The sequence below is a fragment of the Pseudopipra pipra genome, chromosome 2 (assembly GCF_036250125.1).
Source record: "Pseudopipra pipra isolate bDixPip1 chromosome 2, bDixPip1.hap1, whole genome shotgun sequence".
Lineage (NCBI taxonomy): Eukaryota > Metazoa > Chordata > Aves > Passeriformes > Pipridae > Pseudopipra > Pseudopipra pipra.
This window is the reverse complement of record NC_087550.1, coordinates 47360201-47382267: the sequence shown is the minus strand read 5'-3', so window position 1 is coordinate 47382267 and position 22067 is coordinate 47360201. Positions and strand designations below refer to the sequence as shown.

The 22067-nt window shown below is 36.9% G+C and overlaps 1 protein-coding gene across 9 annotated transcripts in view; it reads right to left on the bottom strand.

Annotated features, from left to right (window-relative positions):
- CDK8 (cyclin dependent kinase 8) overlaps window positions 1-22067 on the bottom strand; it is a 73733-nt gene that overhangs the window by 17175 nt on the left and 34491 nt on the right. For 4 of the 9 annotated variants that reach the window (XM_064645395.1, XM_064645393.1, XM_064645394.1 and 1 more), the window contains 3 exons: window positions 20832-20942; window positions 17613-17753; window positions 627-684 (listed from right to left, as the gene is read on the bottom strand). The exons of 1 other annotated variant lie outside the window; for it this stretch is intronic. In XM_064645395.1, coding sequence (XP_064501465.1) covers window positions 627-684; window positions 17613-17753; window positions 20832-20942 — 310 coding nt within the window. Of the gene's footprint in view, window positions 1-626; window positions 685-1489; window positions 3335-17612; window positions 17754-20826; window positions 20943-22067 lie in introns of those variants that run through there. 4 more of the 9 variants (XM_064645398.1, XM_064645399.1, XM_064645396.1 and 1 more) reach the window with 4 other exon arrangements.

Sequence of the window (22067 nt, the reverse complement as noted above, 5' to 3'; positions counted from 1 at the left end):
GTTACAATAGTGGGAAAACATTGGGTCTTTCCTTCCCTGGTAAATCCCAGGTTGAGCATTTAGCAGGAGTTCTCACTAAGCATTTTGGGTGGATTACTGTGTTTTCTGAACTTTTAAGATCCCTTTGTCTACCTCCAAGGGACTTGCCTACTCTTTCAAGAATATTTTGTAGTCTAAATGACACCTTTGATTCCATTAAAAAACATTTAAGCTTTGTAGCAATGAGTAGTTCCCTTTTTAGATTTTTATAAGCAGCAGCAAAGTAATGTCATGGCATTACAGAGGTAAATGGAGGAAATTTTAAAATCCCCTTTCTTTCTCCTCCTTTCCTCCTAGCTAGCTGTCATCTTTTATTCCCACATCAAAATCCCCCACCCCACACAAACACCCACTTAAACAAAATATAATGACATTTTCCACGTTTTATTGATGAGGCTACAGCATTTCATCATCAGAACTGGTGCATGGGGCTAATATCATGAAGTCAGTCACTCAGAAAACAGCATTTGGGCAATGTGCCCAGGCATATACTAGTATTACAGTGACTACTTTAGGTGGTACAACTGCACTTTCAGAACATTCTAACTTAAATGCTACACTGGGACTTATCAAAGATATAAACATACCAATTTTTACTCTTCCTCGCTCAGGACCTTCACCCATAACTAAAATATTAGCAGGTTTCTGTGGAAAAAAAAATAAATATACAATACATATACCACGATAAACCTAAACATTAGTCTCTGAAAAGTTAGTTAAGGTTTGTTTTCCAGTTTTAAACCAACTTCGTTTTGATAAAAATGCCAAGTTTCTCTGTCCCGGTAAAGCTGTGCAAGGATCCAGACACAGGCTCTCCCTGACTGCATCTTCCTCGTGTTTCCTTTCGCTGTTGCTGTGCTCCAGCACCATGTTCCCTCTCTGACACCCTGGTGTCTGTCCTCAACCTGCATGAGCTGGCAGCCGCCAAGCTGCTGACATTTCTACCCAAATTGCCATAGATCCTTTGGTGGGAGGCAGTACCACTGCTGTCCACCACCCCAGCACAGGGATGGGAAGCCAGCTCTACAGGGGCCCAGGCTTATTAGGCACATTTGCAGACACATTTTACATAAAAAATATGCAAGTGAGATACAGATGAAACATTACCATATCACTTAATATCGGAGAGAAAAATGATCTAATTCCTATTTACAAGTGTCCTGTGTGCAATTTACCAATTCACGCAGCTGCAAAACTGGAAAGCATTGCCTTTGCATTATTTTTCTCTCCATCTTCTCTTTCTTTGTTTTACTAGCGAGGTGAGTTAAAGAATTAAACTAGAGCTCAGGTGGTTTGAAACATAATTAACTCCATAATCCTGTATTTTCTGCTGTCCTGTTTCTTGTAATCCATTCTTGGTATCTGCAGTCAAAAGATTCCTCAAATGCTAATGTTTATATAATGAAACCTGCAGTGCTTATTTTGAGGGGAAAAAAGTAAGGAAACTCACAACTAAAGCTGATAATCTATGCCAGACTTGCTCTCAAATAGAGTGATTTAGATACCCTTCGTTCTGTAAATCCTGGACAAAACAGGGGCTTCTATTCAGGTGTGACCTGTAAAAATTATAAGGCTGAGTTACAGCTCTTGTCTTGCTTTCCCAGTTTAAACTGATCTAAAGAAAAGAGTATTCCACCAAAACAGTTTAGACTACCTAAAAGTTAACAGAATAAATCCCAATATCTTAGTGTGATTTACTGAACACATTCTAGGCAATTCCCAAGCCCTTCCTGAATCTATCAGGCTCTGTTGTAAACACATGCAAAGAGGCAAAAGATCACAATTTGATAAGTAATAAGTAATTCACATTGTGTAAAACAGGTACAAAAAATTAGTAATCCAGAAAAAAATTTCCTTGAGAAACATAATTACTGTTGTTTATGAAAGGCTCCAAAGTGGATTTCTGTAACTCTACAATTCGTGTACAAAATACGTAAAAGGAATCTGAGGTGTTTCATTTCTGAGAGCAGGTTAAAGATGGAAGAAAATATTATAGCTTGACCGTGATCAAAAAAGGTAAGATATATCCCATTGTCTTCCAACAGCAATAACAGATCCAACTTGTGCTGTATTAAGCTCAGTGATTTGCAGAAGAAATTGTCCCCCATACCACCACCACCCCGTTTCTCTTTTGTTTTTTAATAAAGGCATACATTCCAGGTAAATACTGCTTCAACGTCAAAAAAATGCAGTATGTGGGCACACAGCTCTCAAAGCACTCCATTTAGATTGTTTCCACAAAAGTTCTAGAAATAAACAAGCAGCGTACATCTTTAAATTCAGAGTTAACGCTGAACTTTGTAGCAATTCAATCCGTTAGGTAAGAAACACACCATTTCACCACATAAGCCCTTCTATTGTTACACTGTGACTCAAAGAACAAAACCATACCTTTCACAAAATGTGCTTCAATATAAACGGGGTGCTAATAAGCTACATGCCTAATTAATATTTTTTGAGTAGAGTTAATGACACATTACACAGGCACTACAATTTTTCAGATATATAATACATTGACCTAAAGTATCATTTTTCCCCCTGCAAATTCACAAGTTGATAATATTCTACAAAAATGCTTGTAACATCCCCATGATGTTTTCACCTTAAGATATTTTACTGTTTGGATTTTGATAAGGACAAGGAGCCCTATTCACACAAAGACTCCATTATACCAGATGACTAATCAACACAGCACTGGGTAACAATTCCTGCACCGAAGATCTTCTACCCTAAGTTCAAGGTAGGTAGAGATGACAAGAGAAAGCACAATGAGATAAGACAGTACTGGTTAGCAAAATAAGTATCAACACCCTGACTCACACTCAAGATTTCAGGAGTTACAGAACCTGTTTAACAACAGAGATAATTTAGAAATCCGTGTAGGAGTATTCTAAAGCTGCAAAATGAAAAACACCCCTCAGTTGTTCTGGAATAACCATTCACAGCAGTTCACCTTTTTTTCTAGAGTCAAAGGTCCTTCACTTAAACAGCTCTGTTTGGAACAGAAGATTCTTCCTACAGACAAAAATATTTATATAGTCATATCACTGTAAAAATACAGCATCACATTTAAAAAAATTAAATTTTAAATAAGATGCCTTATTAGGAAGGTTCCCATTTCTAATATCATTGCATGAGTAGCCCGGAACAACATTTTTGGTTGAAAGAATTTTCCAAACAAGACCATTCAATTTAAATGCACATATGCATTTTGAGGAATCCCTGAAAAACACCGAAGTTCACTAACAAAAGTCAATATATGGGTCAGGGATCCTTATTAGGTATCTTTTACTCTAATCTGCCATCTGGAGAAAAAAAAAAACAAAACCAACAACTCACAGATTTTGGGCAACTCATTACACATTAGAAACTTATTTGCAAAGAAAAATAAGCAGAAAGAGAAGAGAGAAATCTGGATAAGCATTAGTTTAATTTGTTAATTTTCAATTAAAATTTAATTATTCAGAAAAAATGAAAGCTGAAATAGCTTATTCAAATTACTTGGGCTGAACAAGTGAAGAAAAATCTTTCAGCAATTTTTATACTCTGTTCTGAAAACACACTAAGACAGCTATCTTTTTTTTTTATAACTACAAATAATCAACCTGAAGTCACTCATTTTTGTTCTAATAGAGGGATCTTTAGTTTTGCCATTAAGTAAAATAATTTGCTCATGCTAAACAAATGCAAATGAAAAACCTGTTATGATCATAAACCAAACGTGAAAAGCCATGCAGCAATTTACAGCTGTAACTTCAGAGACTAACAAGTTTCTGGCAACCCCACAGAACTACACTTCAGAAAAATCACCCTTCCTTTCTCAAACCCCACCTCAACAGCAGGGGAAGAATTCACTCTCATGAATGAATTCTTGTGACCATAGCACAGCACTAAATCTTATCTGGCTTTGTAGGACGCTTTGTTGCGATACCTGGACAAATCCTAATCTTGTGCATTTAATCACTATTACTATTGATGAGAGAAAAAAGATCCTCCCTGAATCATTTTTAGGTGCTTCTAATTTAATCATTACTTGCAAAGTGTAAAAAGAAATCCTAAGAAGCAAGCTGATTTCGAACAAAGGACATAAAAACCCACAGGCTACAGCAAGAACTTCAGGCAGTCACCTTCACCCACCTGCCTGACCTGACGTGATACCACTCTCTCTTCACTCTGATCCTCAAGTCCCTGGTGATGAAGGCTGCACAATTCCCAGGCAATCTATTCTCTTTCATTCTTCTCCACTGCACTGTTTTTCCTTTCCTTCTCACACAACAGACAAGGTTACTCTCATTGCCTCTTCTACATCAGCAGAAGGAGCAGACAGCCCCTCCTTCACTGCAAGAACTTCTTACACTTCCCAAGACAAACCTCTCTCTTCAGTCCTATCACCAAGATTAAAAAAACAAACAAACATACAAACTCTTGCCTGCTCCGTGTTTCCTAGCTGGTTATTTTTTTCTGGATGTATGATCATTCTGGTGGATTCCCTTTAGCTGTTCTGCCTTGGGCCACCTATTTATTTCAACTCAAGTGCTCCAAATTACACACTGCTCCTGCTGAAGCTTCACTAATGCTAAATGCAGTAGAGGGATTGTTTTACATGCCTTGCACAGTATCTTCCACTTTATATGATCCTTATATGATTTTTATATGAGTGAGGTATCCTGCCTCACTCTGTAAGACTACTGACTCATGTTAAAGGTTACCAGCCATGCATTTTCTTCACATCTTTTCTGCAGGACTGCTACTTAGAACGAACACTGCAGTCACACACTGCTGCTTAACATACGCTGAAAATGTTTGTGTACCTTCACAGAGAGGAAACTCAAGACTTCAAAACTTACTTATCTGAATTTCTATTTTGAAGGTAAAAATGCAAACAAAATGAAAATTATACCAGTCTGTCTTGATGAGATGTGACCAAAAAAAAAAAACAACCAAAATCACCCCCACCACCACAACAACAAAAAACCAAACCAAACCAACCAACCAAAAAAAAAACAAACCAAAACAAAAAAAATGCCTCACCACCAAAACCAGCATTCCTGTTGCTCAGAGCAAGTTATTGGTAGGAGCAGGAGATGATTATTTATTCTGTGTTTGCATACTAGATGTCTGGAAGTCACAGAACATTGTCTCATGCTCCAGGAAGAGTACTCTGCTGCTGAGTCCTCCTCTAACTACACTTTACTCATCAAAGCAATGAGGAAAAAATGCACCTTTTCAGACAGCTTAGCCATTGTGATCTTTGATTCTTAGTACTTTTAGCATCAAACCAGGTCTGCAGGAGCTATTGATCTACATATTTTTGCTACTAGTCTGTTTCTGAAATTGGTAATTTTCAAAGACTTAAACATAGCTATTGGTGACTAATACAAATTCCTTTGAATTCTGTATTATAGTATTATTATAACGTAGATGCTACCTCCTCCCCACCCCTATTATTAACTCTTTGCAGCAGTCTATGTATATTTATGAACAGACTCATAGTCTTTACACCTGCATTTTAATGCACCTTTTAATAAGGTTTTAGTATCATCCTTACTAATTTTCATCTGGATAATTCAATACTTATGAGTTTGACTACTGAAATATTACTCCGCAGAGGATTCACAGTGATGGGGTGAGTCACACCAGTGACTTTTGTTAACCACTGCTATTTGTGCATCATTAATGGCTGTGCCACCAATATTCAGAACTGGCCATACCATCCATTTCTACCTGTGACAAGGTAACTGATAGAAGTATAACATTCCTTTTCAATTTTAAAAAAAGGCAGTTTAACTTGAAAAGAACAATGCTAAGCAAAGGGCTTTTATCCCTAAATTGTTTTTCTTTTGCAATCATGACCTCAATGATTCTATTAAGATTTATATTTAATGACTTCTTTATATTTTAGACTTCAAAGTATTAAACAATACAGGAACAGAATCAAAAACACAACCCTACAATCATACCAAATCAAAACTGAACTTCTTCAATTGTATGTGAGCAAGTGCCTGATAAGTATGAAACACAAATAAGTTAAAAATGTCTAGCTGAGAAATTCATAATTCAATGGCACAGAAAAAATAATCAAAAAGGTTTAGAAAGACAACTGCAAGGGCTTAGCAAAATGTAGCCTGCTTAAAAGAGCACTTTTGTGGCATAGCAGTAGAAATTTTAATATATTGTTGTGGTTTATCACTTCCCAGTTAAGTCCTCGGATAAGAAGAGCTGTGAAGCAAAACCTACTAGGCTTCGGTCTATGACCAACAACACATTCAGTGTTCATGCTTCTTAAAGTACATCTCTAATAACCTTGCTGATCTTCAAGCAGTCATAACATACACCAAAATAGTTCCTTATTATCAAGGTGGGATGCTCCCTTATTGCATTCTTAGGGACTGGAACTGTCTTTTTGGAATATTTTCTGATTGAAGAAAATAATCCATTTTCCTTCCACTTTGAACAAAACTGACTACTTCAATGCTAAACAGCACTCTCACACAATAACAGTGTCAATACATCCTCATTCAAGTGATAGTATCAGCACTCTTCTGAAGTTAAATTTCTTTCCTTGAATTCAAAGATGTGTATTCGCAATCAAGATAATTTCTGTTGCATCTATTAACTGATTTGGGGCTTTAAAATAAATTATAATCAAAAGACCACCACAACCACTGGTGAAAACAATGGCTCCACAGAACTCAACAGGTATTAAATCTAATCATCAAAACACTTTTTTATTACAGAACACATTAATTGTGAAAAGCACTGGAAAATTAAGAAAACCTATTTTAATGTAATACTTCCTGCAATTATTTTCCTATAAAGAACATCCCAGAGCTGTTCAAAATAAATAAATCAAGCATCTAAATAAAATTCTCATTAAAACCTAGAGTCGTTAAAATAATCAGTAACAGCCAAACAAAAACAAAACTCTAAATTATCAAAGCACACATGCTCAAAAATTTTAAAAGTACAGGAAGTGTTTGGCAAGATAAAAGGATGCTGTATCTATGCCAGGGAGGCCTTCTGCTACTTACCATCAACTGTATTTTATCTCTGTTTCAGTCTGATAAAAGCTGTTGGTCTCACTATTACATTTTTATGCACTGAACATAGTCCAAAAATTTCCTTTCAAAGCCTGTACACCACCTAATAGACAGGCTTTTCTATCACTTTGATTGGATCTGAATTCAAGTTGAAAGAAAAAAAAATTAATTACATTTCTCAGGACATCAGGACAAGCTGCAGGGCATGACTTTCTGTATTAAGTCTCCAAGAAAGGAAAGGTGGGTATCATAGGCCAAAAATACTATTATAGCAGGAAAATCTAACAAGTCAAATATCATTAACACATCAGGCAAAAGTGTAGTAACAAACTTTACACACTAAAACAATCAATCCTGAAGAAATATATTTCCTAAGGGTTTTGCTAAAGCACCAGATGTCAGGATGACTCCGGATGCTGTGGACACATCAGAGCAGGATCAAATGCAAGTGCAGAGCGTGCTCTGAAACTGGTTTTTAGGTACTATGTTATTCCACATGCAATTCCAACTCCTTTTTATATTTAGAGTTCAGCCTCACAAGCAGGGATTTTGAATGGGAAATAGAAACACTGAGTACCATTTTTACTCATTAATTTTGTTGGAGCAGTTTCCACAGGTTGACAGATATTCAGTAGTACTGTAATGTCATACATCCCAATCCTTTCACACAAAGGCAGAAAATTGCCTTATTTACTCCTTAGATTGCATGCAGTTGTGGTAACTCACCATTTTCCTTAACAGCTCTATTTTATTGTTTTTCATTTAAATAATACTCTCATTGCTTCCATATCACCCTATTTGTATTGACTAACACAACTCCTCCTGTTCTGGATTAAGAAAAAATAACAAAGGTGAAAAGCCTATGTAATTTATTAGTATGCACTTTCCAGTGGTTGCATGGGCTTTCTGTTTACCTGTTAAAGCAACTTTGTATTTCAAACAACACCTTAAAGATTGTGTTTTGTGTCACTCATGTTAAGAGCAAGACATGAAGTTGGGAGTTCATAAAGAACAAGCTTTTTATAAGTTTATATAAGTTTGTCCTATTTATAAAGTTACTTTAAAACTGCTTCGATTTAATCAAATGACTATTTTCTTATAATCTTTTCCTCTACGAGTATAAATCATACAAAACACAGCATTTTCTTTCTACAGCAGACTGCAGTAAAAGCATTTACTATGGCTCCTTCCTGTATTTTGAGAGGAATTTATATTCCTCTCTCTCACAGCATTTTACGTGTTAACTTGTTTGACACAATCTTAAGGTATTTAGCAGTTAAAAAAAAAAAACAAAACTAAATTGCAAACTGCATCTGTTTCTAAAATCATACTCTAGGGTTTTTTAAATCCTACTGCAGAGATTTTATTGACTAAGCTTACTTCAAAGGTAGATTTGTGATGAAAGAGCTTCCAGTCCCCCATACCTCTCTCAGGTCAGAACCACAAGTTATGCTGATGCTTTTTCTGTCTGGCTAGTACAGCTCATCACCTTAGTGGCAGAAATTCCATCTGAAGCTTCTAGAATGCCTTTCCCCTGTAGAAGTCTTACCTCTAAATGTATTTATCTAAATGGATATGAGTTATTGCAGCCACTTTACCTCTAACTACTGCATGGCAATGCACTGAGATGACTTGAGCTAACCTTCAAACAGTGAAGGATTACCTACATTACTCTTTCCAGCACCAGAATTAGTTATTTGGCCATCTTGGAAAGCCAGCACACGAAAAAAACAGGCTAGTAATGAAAGAACAAGTTCATAGTTAGAGAAAACAAAGAGATCTACTATAGTCCTCCCATGAGCTAATGTCTTTGCATCGTCAAACGTGTCATATATATACAGGCAGATAGATAGAAAAATTATCTATGTATCAGGTATCCATCTATGAATGATATTCCTCAATATTACTTACATGACACCCATATAATTTTCATTGCATTATTCTACTTTAGTTATCAATCTACTCAAATGCCTTGGAATTTAAGTCGAAGTATTTCTAAGCCTAAAAAAAGTAATAGCAAAAGTATTTTTTACCAGTTGGCTCTGGTGCAACTCTCAATGCATTTCTCCCACAACACATACCCTCCTGTATCTGACATCTATTTCTCATGAAATTTGGTCTGTTTTGATATCCTATCTTTTTACCAAATGTACCTGAATTTTGCTAACAGATACAAAGGTTACTTGGGGGAAAGTAACAAAGAACCAGCTTGCCCAGGTGACCTTTGTCTCCTTAAGCAGCTACACAGTATCAACACATCAACATAATGTTTTTTTTTCTTGCAAAAACAGAACTTGCTTTTTTTTAAACTATTTTTTCCTAGAGACTGTAAAAGCAATGCTATTATTTTGCATATCTAGAACTCTAAAGCGCCACCTTGTTTCCAGTTCACAAGTCAATATGCAATGTGAGGACACTTGTGTTTCTGGTGCTGTTATTAAACATATATTCCACCAGACAAGGACAAACTTCCCAAAGGCACAGAAGAGGTCTGCATTGACTTCATATCCTGTAAGGTAAAGATACAAGTGGTTATAAAGATCAGTCCTGAAACATTGGATCTAGTCCTGAAGGACTCCAGGGAAACAAGGAGAGAGAAAACAAAAGCAGTCCTCTTCACATTTATAGCGTTTATATTAATATAAAGAAAAACTACAAGTTACTTTCAGATTCAAATTTGTAGTTCCCCTTTTGCAATAGTTCTTCACTGCCTGTTAATCTGTCTAGGATTACTGGTTAAAATTATTTGATTTACAATGATGTAGAAATGTCAGGGAAAAAATACTCCACTTCCATTGCTTCTTGTGTCTGACAGTTCTACAGCAGATAAGGCAAAAATATATCACTAAAACATCAATAATCATGTAATGCAACTTCACGTCTACAAATACTAATCTGTGTTGCATTTGTATGTCCCTAAGACATGTGATGGCAGTTCAATAGAAGTTTACACTGATTACAGAACTCCAAATTTAGAAACTCTATTTGTATTTTCTCCAGGCAATACAGTCTCAAGAGTAATTCTGTCTAGGTTTGGTCACATTATTGAATTGGTAAATTAGCAAAGCTCCTCTTATAATACATATATTGCTCTCCCTTGACCTCCTCTTTAAACTTTGGACAAAGATTGTATTTATTGTAGTTTCAAAACAAGATATACTCACTAATAGAGTAAAAAATAGTTGCCAGTATTATTGCCAGCTGTAAACATGAAGGTTGTGAGACTTTGGTTTTATCACCACAGAGGATTAATTATTTTGAGGATGGTTTATGGAAAAGAAATATTGAGCTAAAAAGCAGAAAAACCAAATTTAGGTTCCACCAGACAAAGCATAAGTCAGTACCCCAGACAAACTGATACAGTCAGATCTTCTGGAAACACCTGCAGAAGATAATAAAAGGCTACAAAAAAATTACAGATAAGGTTGGACTTGACAATCAGGTAAACGGGGCTTTGAACAAAAGCAGTAGTCTAAGAGAAGTGGATTTGAAAAACCCATACCTGAAATAGAGATTTCTGACCTTTGCTTGCACCTTACTTTCATTTGAATCAATTTAAGAAATGAGCTTTTCACTTGGAAATCAGAAAAATACCCACCAAATGTTCCCCTATTCAGCACTCCATCTTATTATTAATTTGAAACTAACAGCACTGTGTGGTAAAATATTATCAAGATTTTTAGGACATTTTGCTAAACACCAGTTGCTTGGATAAAAATTTTCAGGTGTTTTCTGTTGATCTCACATATTATGTAAATCTTTGAGTTTATAGTATCCTTTCACTATCCTTACTTAAAACTTGTTAAATGGCCTTGCATTTTCTTATAAGAGATCTAAGGTTAAAGATGATCCGTCTATAAAAAGCTATGACAGAGTACATCCATATTCAGGAATTGCTTGAATGGATGTGCCCTGTGAATTATAAAAAACAAACCCAAAACTTTTCACTATCTTTAAAGACTGTCAATTTACAAAATCACCAGGAAGCCTTGCAATGAAGACTAAATATTGTGTTTTCATTTATATTTTCCATTGGATTCCAGTACTTAGCACCTCCAGCTAAGAATAAAAGATATAGGGCTAATCCAATAAAAGTCTAAAAATACGAATCTCTGTAACACTTTAATCCTGTAGAATTGACAGGTTTTTTAATATCTTTAGGTATCTCTTTCTAGAGACACTAGTGTTACACGAGTGTTTCACACCAAAGTCCGTAACAACTGATGATCCAGTAGAAGTATATCTTTCATTTTGTGACCACACAGCTTCCAAAAAAACTTTTGGTGATACGTCACCTTTTTTCTTCAGGAAAAGAAAATGGCACCACATCCTCCCCCTCATCATACTGCTGTCAAGATACATTGCAAAAATGTCTTCCTTTGCTGCAAAGTATTCCACTGCGTTCTTCACATTGTTACTTATTCCATATGAGCTATTTGATCTTTCATATTCATCTTACACTTGCTCCCTCATAGCTCCCCATCCCCTTGGTTTCTCTTCTATTATTTGTCATGAGCTGGATTTCAGACTTTGAAAAAACAGTAATTTTCAAGACAGATCAAATGATGAAGATATAACACATTCACAGAATGGCTGAGGTTGGAAGGCACCTCTGGATATCATCTGCCAACTTGTTGAGGTTGTGCTTTCTGTCTTTGTTCACATCACTGACGATGATGTTAAACAGCACTGGTCTCAGTATCAACCCTTGGGACACCGCTCTAGTGACTGGCGTCCAGCTCAATTTCATGGCACTGATCCTTTGAGCCCATCAACTCAGCCAGTTCTCAATCCACTTCACTGTGCACTTCCTAGTCTCTACTTCATTAGTTTGTCTACAAGGATGTACGAGATGCAGAGTTGAAAGTCTTACTAAAGGAAGCAATATCCACTGCTGTTATGCCATCCATCAAGCTAGTCACTGAAGGCTTTCAGGTTGGCGAACCACGGTTTCCCCTTGATAAAAATCCATGTTGACTACTCCCAATCACCTTCATATCTTTCAGATGCTTGCAAATGCCTTCCAGGAGGATTTGATCCATCACCTTTCCAATGATCAAGGCAAGAGTGATTGACTGGCGTGTAATTTCCCAGATTCTCCTTGAAGACCGGAGTGACATTTCCTTTTTTCCCCACAGGTACATCCCCTTCCTTATGGCTATGACCTTTCAAAGAAAGTGGTCTCACTATGATTTGCATACATGAATATGAAGCACATTATTTTATGTATCTCTATAGACTTCTCTATGGTAAACTCAAAGATCTCTACACAAACTCACACATCTCTCCATACTTTTCTAACTGGAAGGCTGGTAGTACTGCAGCAATATGCTCCACTTCTACTTTTAAATCTGCATTTCTATAAAATTGACAGACATTATTCAGTCAAAAGTTTGACCCAAGAGGCTATTTTCTTTCAAGTTTTCCTTTTTTTGGTAGTTTCTCTCTTTTTTTTTTTTAATCACTGGCACGAGCACCAAATACTTAAGTTTTGCAATCTCCTTTGATCCATTTCTATGGATTAGTTACTCGCTTGGATTAGTTTAATCTAAGACAAAGAAAATACTAAGAAAGGCAGGCAAGGGAGTAGTCATGTTCCCCATAAATAGAAGCATTAAGGTACACTAGATATTATTTTAACTACAGAACATTTAGAATTATAGTAAACTACAACTCGGAGAAGAGCACGTAATTGTAAGCATATGCAAGAAAACAAGGTTCTGCCAGACACACTGTTCTTTTGTGATCTCATGAAAGCACACACCTAATGAAAAACACCTTGCAAACAAAAATCCTGGGAAATGTAACAGCTGACAACCAAAAGAGTGATTGGACTTGGACTGGGCTTTTTTTTTTTTCTCCTCTGAAAGAAAATCACTACCAAGTCATTATAATGCCTTTCGAGAAACGATGCCTATTACCTGTTGATATACTTAAACAGAGTAGAAAACCACTCTGCTTTTAAAAGCTGTAAACTTCTTTCTAGTAATGTGCACAGCTTTTCCTATTAATTCTTTCTTCTTTTTAAGCATTTAGGTTCATTCCTTCAAATGACCGCAGATTTGGAAGCTCTACAGCAAGACCAAAGGGCATTCCTGTATTTCTGAAGCCATCATTGAATATTGATGAGGGAGAAATCCTTGGATTCTAAAGCTCTAATGGGGAAAATGGTAAGCTGCTAGGGTAAAAGTTCCACGTATTTAACTTTGCCTAATGCACACAATTAAGTGATTCACCTTCCAGAGCCTGAAAAGTAATTAAGATTTTGTCTACAAAAAAACCCCACAAAACCACTCTGGCAGTGCTTCTCCTCACTGATGAGAACATCTCTAATCCCAAACCTGGTAGCAGGTATCCTTGGGAAGAGTCCAGGTCCCAGGAAGTTATGTTCCAACTATAATAAAGCTTGACTACCTCAAAGTAGCGGTTTAGCTGAGCTACACACTAGAACGCATTCACTAGCAGTATCCTGTGCTAGTTTGCAAATGTTCACCTCCACAGTGACACAATCCCAGACCAACTAGGACACAGATGTTATTGACAAAGGTTTAGAAACTGTCATTCCTTTGGCAAGATACAGGAGGAGGGGAACAGGAAGCAGGAGCCCAACACTGTGTTAACCCCTCTTCCATACCTGGCTTGCCGAGTGGCAGTTCATCTGTTCAACACCCACTCACACCCCACATAAAGAAATGGGCCAGAGAATGAAGTCTGAAGATTTAGAAACAAAAATAATTTTATTCTAGTGTCCCAGCTGCAGTACTATAAGTAAGACCTGTGAGATTTCCTCTGTGGTTTTTTGTTTGTAGTTTTTTTGGGGGTGTGGTGGTATGCTTTTAAGCATTGCTGCACCACAGAAGTACTTCAAATAGTTTAGATGCAAATTCTATTATTAACGTAAATTGCAGACTAATCTTACTGTCAGTGACCACACATGTAGTAGAGGGGTGCTCCTCTCTTAGCTGAGACTGGATCCTGACTGTGTAGACAGGACGACTACAAAATATTATTAAATAAAGATGCACTTTCAAACACTAATAGGCATGGCACAAAAGTTACTGTACCACGCAAAGGGACTGCTGTTTTGAGCCCATTACTTGAAAAAACCTTCCAAGCATGCTGTAAAATGCAGCTTCTCTTTTCCCTTGCTGTTGAGGTTGCAGATTGATGAAAACAGATCTATGGATAATCTTCTGCTTATGCTTATTTTTAGGGTAAAATAAGAACTTGAAGCAAAGTAAGAAGTCCAATAGCTGGATATTATAAAATGGAAAAAATACTAGGAAAAGAAGTCAGCAAAATGCATGCTTCATAACTAAATTCAAAATATTATTAAAACTGTAATTGATGCACTTTGTGGTAATTACATGAAGCGTTCCTATTTCCTTCCTGCTACAATCAGAGCATGAATAAACTATCTGCTTTCAATTACTTTAAGCCATGAAATTTAAGAAAGCTGAAAAATACGCAAGTCAAGTAAGAAATTTTAAAAAGGCTGGCATTTATTTTTTGAAAAATTCTACTGGGGTGTTTCAAAGACTTATGGAAAATCTAACTACTGAAGCACTGCAGTATTCAAAGATAAATACAATCAACATCTCCCTTGCTCTGATGGAAATAGTGAACTGGCTTTCGTGCACCCAGGGAAAGAAAAAAACAGTTAACTATTTAAATAGTTAAGTTACTGTAAAGATTTGTAGGCATTTTCTTTGTTAAAGACAAACCATGAATACAAAATTCACAATAGACAATTGTTGTCTTTTTACAGTTTTTACTGTTTCATACAGAAGGACAGTCATTTACACAAACCTTAAATAAATTAAGATTCCTTGATTCCAACACTGTGAAGACAAATTTCAGTCTAAGTTCCTGTGATTTAATAGCCACTAAGTTTTACTGCGTGGCTTGTGGACACTAGCAAAAAAGGAGTTGCTTTATGCTATACTTTGTTTCTGGTTACATAAGTCAAGATCTCAAACTCCAGAACATTACCTACCTAAAAGCTAACTTCACTAAGACATCTTAAAAAAAAACCCAACAACCAAAAAACCCAACAGAAAAATCAAACCAAAAGCAGAAAATTGCACTTAGATGGAAGATAATCATATAAATAACTCATACCCTTTAAAAAAAATCTTTAGTCTATGAGAGAGAAGTAGCAAAAAACAGATTTTTCTGCCAAAGTACTACACTCTTTGGCTTTCTACCACCCCCAAGCACCATCAGTCTTATAATAGTTAGTATATGACATGAAAGCAAGTGTGTTACTTAAGCAGCTCTGTGGGTGTATCTAAATCCAGGAAAATATAAACCACTTAGAAACTACAGCAACACCTATCATTTTAAAGGCACAGTAAGAAAAACATAGTCAATCTGTCCAGCCATCCAATCTGGAGTTAAAAGTGACAACTTAAACACTGTTATTCCTGAAGAGTAACATATTCTGGAACAGAAAACCACATCTAAGCATTAACATCAGTTATTCTGCTTTGAATCAGAATATAGGTGCTAGCAAAGTCCCAATTTTTAGCTTTACTTTTCACCACCCTGTCTTTCTAAGACGAAACACTAGGTAGAATCCTTTTTGTTACTCGGGTTACTCCCAGGAACTCTACGACTAAAATAAAAGGAAGAGAGCATTGGCAGGTACAATTCTGTCTTTTGTCCTGCATGAAACATGTGCTTTCTAAATGCAGCTCAAACTGGATGATTTCAAAATTACAAGCCTGAAGGTTTCCACAGACAAGGCAGCACAGGCAGGCCCTGTACAGCTTTTATAGGATTCTCACCAACACAGCTTGACAAGGTTCCGGTGGGAAGACCTCTGAGTCTCTGCCTCAAGCTTTTGGTCTTTTCCTCAGATTATCAAAAGATAGTCAATTGTGAGGTGGATTTTCTGCTGGAAGAAAACTTCATGCTGGACTGAGACCACCAACTCATTTCACACAGACCAGAAAATGAGATGGTAATAGTTTTTTGCAGTTGCCAACTTATACTGTATTTGAGCTACAGACCTAGATGTGAAAGGCTCTGTAACAAATTACCCATCTCCTGAGCCATCCAGTTAACAATATGCATGGTTTTCTTTTAAGCATAACTGAGTTTTAAGTTAATAAATTTTCTGAAACTGTAGAAAGTAAAATATGAGAAAAATCTGATTCTTGATAACAGGTCATTTACTTTCTGTATGCCTCTTAAAAATATACTGAGAGTACTATTGCAGGCAGAACATTAAAGGAAGACATTACATTTTGGTTTCAAACCAAGTTGTCTAAGTAGTAAGATGCACTATGAATTTCTTTATTATATTTTGCTCCACTACTCTGAGTTATCACAAGGCCACCAGAATATTTTTGATTTTCTTTTTTCCACTCAGTGCTGAGGCTTTTGTTCCATTCCTAAAACCAGGAGCAAATTACAAGTAACATTCATACAATGACTTCAATAAAACAAAGCTTCTTTGTATTTCAGTTCTGAAAATGATGTTTAGCAGAGATAAATCTTTTCCCATATTTTAAGAAGAGATATTGGCAATCTGTAAAAGCATGTATCAGGCATGAAAATAGACAAATAACTAGTCCTTGACCACCTTCCCAGGAACACTACTAAAACCTGTTCAAAGACTAAAAGTGTTCAAAGACTAAAAGGAAGAGTAATAAGGAAGCCAGACTTATTGCACCAAACAGTAAGAACTGGTAAGAAGGACTCATAGCAATGAAAGGTCAAAGTAATGATACTCTCATACACAAATGAAATTTCAATAATTAGAACTATCATATGTAGGTATCATACTTTGATCGCATTTTTTTTTCACTTTACTTCTAAGAATAAGAGCTAAAGACAACTGGCTCAGGAAAACTACCAAATTTTAAGACAACAGACAAAACAAGGCCAGCTAGCTATGAGCATATTTCAAGGGCAAATAGATAAGAATTGGTGAGATTCACCAATTTAAAATAATTTGATGATGAAAAAACACCCAGGTTCAAAACATTTTGCTTACACTGTGGTTTGGATAAACAGCAGTTTACTTGCAGAATACTTCAGAAGTTGGTGTGGCTATATTTCTGGTAGATTATAAATATTAGGAGAAGATAATGGCCTTCAAAAGCTACTTTCCTATGTAAAACTTAATTTTAGAGAATTTTTATTTTTCAGCAGTTCTTACAGCCAATCATCCTCTCCCCCACCTACACAAAAGCCTCATTTAGTTATTTATCTTGCCTGCAGTGATACTACCAGAGGCATTTTCTGTACCTCAACGTGCCTGTTATTTAAGTGAACACTTTTTAAATAGTTTGTTTAGAAAAATCAAAAAATGAAAACAGCCATCTGATACACTTGCTCTCATAAGCATATCAGATCACAGCCAGCTTTTAAAATTCACTCTACTAATCAAGGCTGTTTGACTGCAGCATAAAAATACATATTTATTAGCACAAGCGTTTTTGTTTCCCAGTGATTTTTCATTAAAAAAAAATCCTTGCCCTCAATCATCATCCCAGTGCTAAAACCCATTGTGGATCCACTTACCAAATCCCTGTGTAACACCCAGTTAGCATGCAGGTAGTGAATACCATCTAGGATCTGATATAACAGCGACTTCACCATTCCTCGAGGTAACTGAACTGGTTTCTTGTTTGCTTTAGAAGCCCTGTGAAACTTGATTATATGCTGCGAAGGGGAAAAAAGAAAGGAAAATAAAAAAAGTGTAATGTTTGCGCAAAAAGATTGCCACTGATTCCTTACACAGTCTTCTTAGGTTTTTTCCAACCCTTTATGATTCATTTTCAAAACTAGAAACATGTACCTTAAGTACTAGAAAATTAATACTGTACTAGGTAAAGTGATCACTGTCCCAAGAAAATCTCTCAAAAATGAAATCAGTTTTCGCTGTGGTTTAACCCCAGCAGGCAGCTAAGCCCTACGGAGCTGCCCACTCACTCTCGCACACTGGTATGAGGAATACAAAACCAATACAACTGTCAAAGCTAATTTCCTAGCAGATCACTGATCCTGGAGGTTTTAGAGATGTTTTTGTTTGGGGAGTCTTTTTGCTAAGATATGCTGATATCTTGTCTGTCACATCACATAATTACAAGGGCATTACCTCCTACACTATTTTACTTTTAGGTTTTTCTCCTACAGTAATAATGACAGTGTATTATTCAAGACCTAATGCCAAACAGAAACTTTTGCAAACTGTACTGGGAGTTTTTCACATTTAAATCAGAAGCCCGGATTTATTGCTTCTTTATTCACTATACTCTTAAAATAGTACTGTCAAAAAAGAAGCTGCTGACAGAGCAAAGCTATAGATCTGTCCATCTGAAAGTCAGCCACCAGGCCAGACACGGAAAAAACCTTTAGCAACTTTAAGTGTATATACAAGCAGTGATATCAGCAACAATGAGGAGTCCAAAACGATTATGTTGTCTTAGCATTTGAGTCTCAGGTGTCACTAACTTCAATAGCAAGGTGTGCCATGGCCATGGTAACCATTTCCATTCGTCTCCTTCAAACAGAGGCAATTTCTAGAACAAACTTCTTAATTCTGTAATGGCTCGCACTTCTGTGATCAGCAAAATAGCCCTGATTTTGTCCATCCAAAACCTGGCACCAGACTTCTATCATGTGTTCTTCCTACCTTCCTGATCTCTCATATTCCAGGTGTTAGTTAGCTAAACCAACTCCCCCACACCCTTTGGGAAACTGCCTTTCCTCTCTTGCCACAGCCCAGCTCCATACTGCCTGCCCTCCTTTGCTTCAAGCATCAAGCTTGGCTTTCCTGTGAGGAACAGGCACATTCCTGCCCTGCCAATGATAAAAATGAAGCTGCACAGAGTAAAGAAACACTGATGAAAAGGTGACAGTCCCTGCACAGTCAGCCAAGCACCATGTGCATGAGCATCCCTCAGCTACAAGTTTTTGCCTCCCACTTCCTCCGACTCCAAAGCTAATGTTATTTTTCACACAGTGGACAGAGAGAAGTGAATCTTCAGAGACAGGCAGAAAAACAGATGGCTGTCCTGGACTTTTTTGTTCCTGCTCTAATACACTCTGTGCCCTTTCCCAGCCTTACTTGACACCTGTTGTGCTAAATATGCACAGCACTGGAGGGCTTGGTCCATAGCTGGGGCACAGAGCCAGCCCAGACACTGCAACTAAGTCTCTCTCATCCACGTACAGGGAACAACCAGGAGCTGGTATGACTGGGGAGCTTTGGAATTCATACAGGTATGTGCATGTAAGCATAGAAGTCAAAATTGAGGGTCATTCCTAAGTTACTTATATACAAACCAGTGTTTCATTAACAGAAATGCTTCTGCAGTGATTTAGGTTAAATATGAAGCAATGCAGAAATTTATAAATACAAACAAAGACAGGTAACTAATAGTCACAATCATCCTAACAAATATAAAGCCTTGCAGCACATTTTGAAACAGAAAAAAACCCCGAACACTGCTAAACTTCTGTAGCTTAGCATATCATAAATGCAGGGAAGCAGTGGAAAAAAAAGAATGTGCTTGTTTTTCCTCCACATTAAACAAAAACAAAACCAACTTTACTCAATTTCCTCAAGATGATGTGGTTTTTGTTTATCAGCCTTCAGAATGTCTCAACATTTCAGCTGTTTGGTAACTTTCTTTGTCTCTAATTTTATCTTGGTAACAAAATCTCAATGCCAAGTACCAGAACTTCCAAGACACTTAACAGTGAGAAAGTATCTTTGATTTAGCTTAGCAGAAAGAACACTGACACATTAGTTTTTAGGCAAATGCTGAGTTATTCCCAACTACAAGAAACATCATTTTCCAAAACTAGTTTTACTCTGATTGGTGCTAAGCTACATGCTGAGGAAAAAACAACTCATGACTAATACTGTTAAATTCTTACATGAACACAAACATAAAAAGTCCATCTCATTCCAAATTGCTTCCACTGCACCCTTTGATCTGAATCTTAGTATCTTTTAAGGTTAGTATTACAATATTTGTACCATTGAGAGCAATGGTCAACTTGTATGTCAATTAATTCGAGGCACACACACCTTTTTTCAGGGAAGTCAAGGTTGCATGGTATTCTTAATTTTTCATGATCCTACTTTATTTTTTTAAGTATTCCAAATGGGTATTAAGCTTAAAAATACTGAGTTAACACAGGAAAGTGGTATTTATCTTAAAACAAGTACTTTGACTCCAACATGTTTATATTTTAAAGCTCTATCTTGCAATTAGGAATAAACAGCTTTCCTCCCAAATATATAAAATTTCTGCAGAGGAGTTGAGTAAAAATTCTTCCTACTGAAACATATGAATTAAATTTCCATTATATACAGTGGCACTACTCTCGCTTCATGTATTCACGGATGACAATCAATGTAACAAACTCTAAACTGTCCTAATCAGAAAATAAGTTTGTCATTTTTCAAAGGGAATTCACTTGCATCATCAATTACATTTTCCTGCATCCTACTTTAACTGTAATAGGCGGTTCTATTCTATATTTATTTAACTAGAGTTCTAGCTACTGAGAAATGATTGCAGATTTTTATCTTCTTAAAGAGATCACAGGTTAACTGTGTACTGTGTTGACTCAACATTTTCCGTTGCTTTCCCTTTAGTACTGAAAATGCATCCAACAAGCATGGAGTATGAGGCTATACCGTGCTTAAAATGATGTCTCCCCTGATCTTGTCCCTTTGCTGCAGCTAAAACTCTAAGCCTGGTACCTACAAACAATTTACCTTACCCAGAGGTCATGCTCAGCGTAGTCAAAGAGAAGCCACACCTTCCTGTCAGCATGAGAAAGAAACACCTTTTGCAGAGAAATGACATTTGGATGCTTGAGCTCCCGCAGCAACTGCAAAAGACAGAAAGTCCGCAACAGTTATATCCACACATCCAGAGTTGTGAAAGGGCTGGAAAGTCCTTTTAATAGTCTTTGCTACACACTCTACAACACAAATAACAAAAGTTGAAATCTGCAAGTCACAGAGAACCACATATTTTTTCATGAAAAAAAGAGTCCTTGGTTTGTTTGAAATAAAAGCTGAAAGCAGGTCATAACCCCCTCAGGGCATTCACTCCCTACTCATTTCCTAAAAGTTGAAGTCTATGTAAACCTCACTATTATCCAGGATCAAGACGACTCTGCAAAAAGCCAGCTGTAGCATCTGTCCTTTCCCACAGGCTGTAATCTTCGACAGCGCCATCTGGGGGGACCCAATTTTCTCCTGACTCCCAATTATCTGAAAACGCCACATTCTGGTTGCAGACATTTGAAACTGAATGACTCGTTTCAGAGCCTGTCGATGCAGTCAGCTAAATGAAGATGTGGTTTGTAAGGTGGAATCAGCTGATCTACAAGGTCACCACTCCCTACAGAAGAAGGTCCAACTCCCTCCTACAACACAGATTACATCAGTCAGTGCACTCAAGAAGCCACCCATAAAACAGCTCCCAGTTCAAGAGAAAACTACCCCAGATGCACAAAGGCAATGACCTGCTGCGGAGCTCTTGAGCCAAGCACTAACAGCAGAGACAGCCCCAGTGAAGGGACACAGCTAGAAGAACTTCTTTCAGCAGCAGTGAGCCATTAAGCCTGCTCAGCTGCTTCAGAAACTACAGCTTTAACCCCACCAAAAGAAAAGCATGGATGAGATACAACACAACGACTGAATACAGACAGCATCAGTCTATTTGAGCTCTACTGGTCATATGGCGATCATATCATACTCATTCAATTTTTAAGAAAGAAACAAAAACTTTAAGCAAACTATGGTCAAGCGTGGCTACCCAAGACCAGATGAATTCTTGCCAGCTCAGTCTGCCAGAAATGATGACATTTGTAATAAAAAGAATTGTGACAAATATCTCTAATTAAAATTTTGGAGACGGCCAAATAAAGTGAAACAAAGAACTTTTATTAATAGCACGCTGGGTGCACTGCACTCGTGACCAGGTCCGAGCACACCCCAAATGTGAG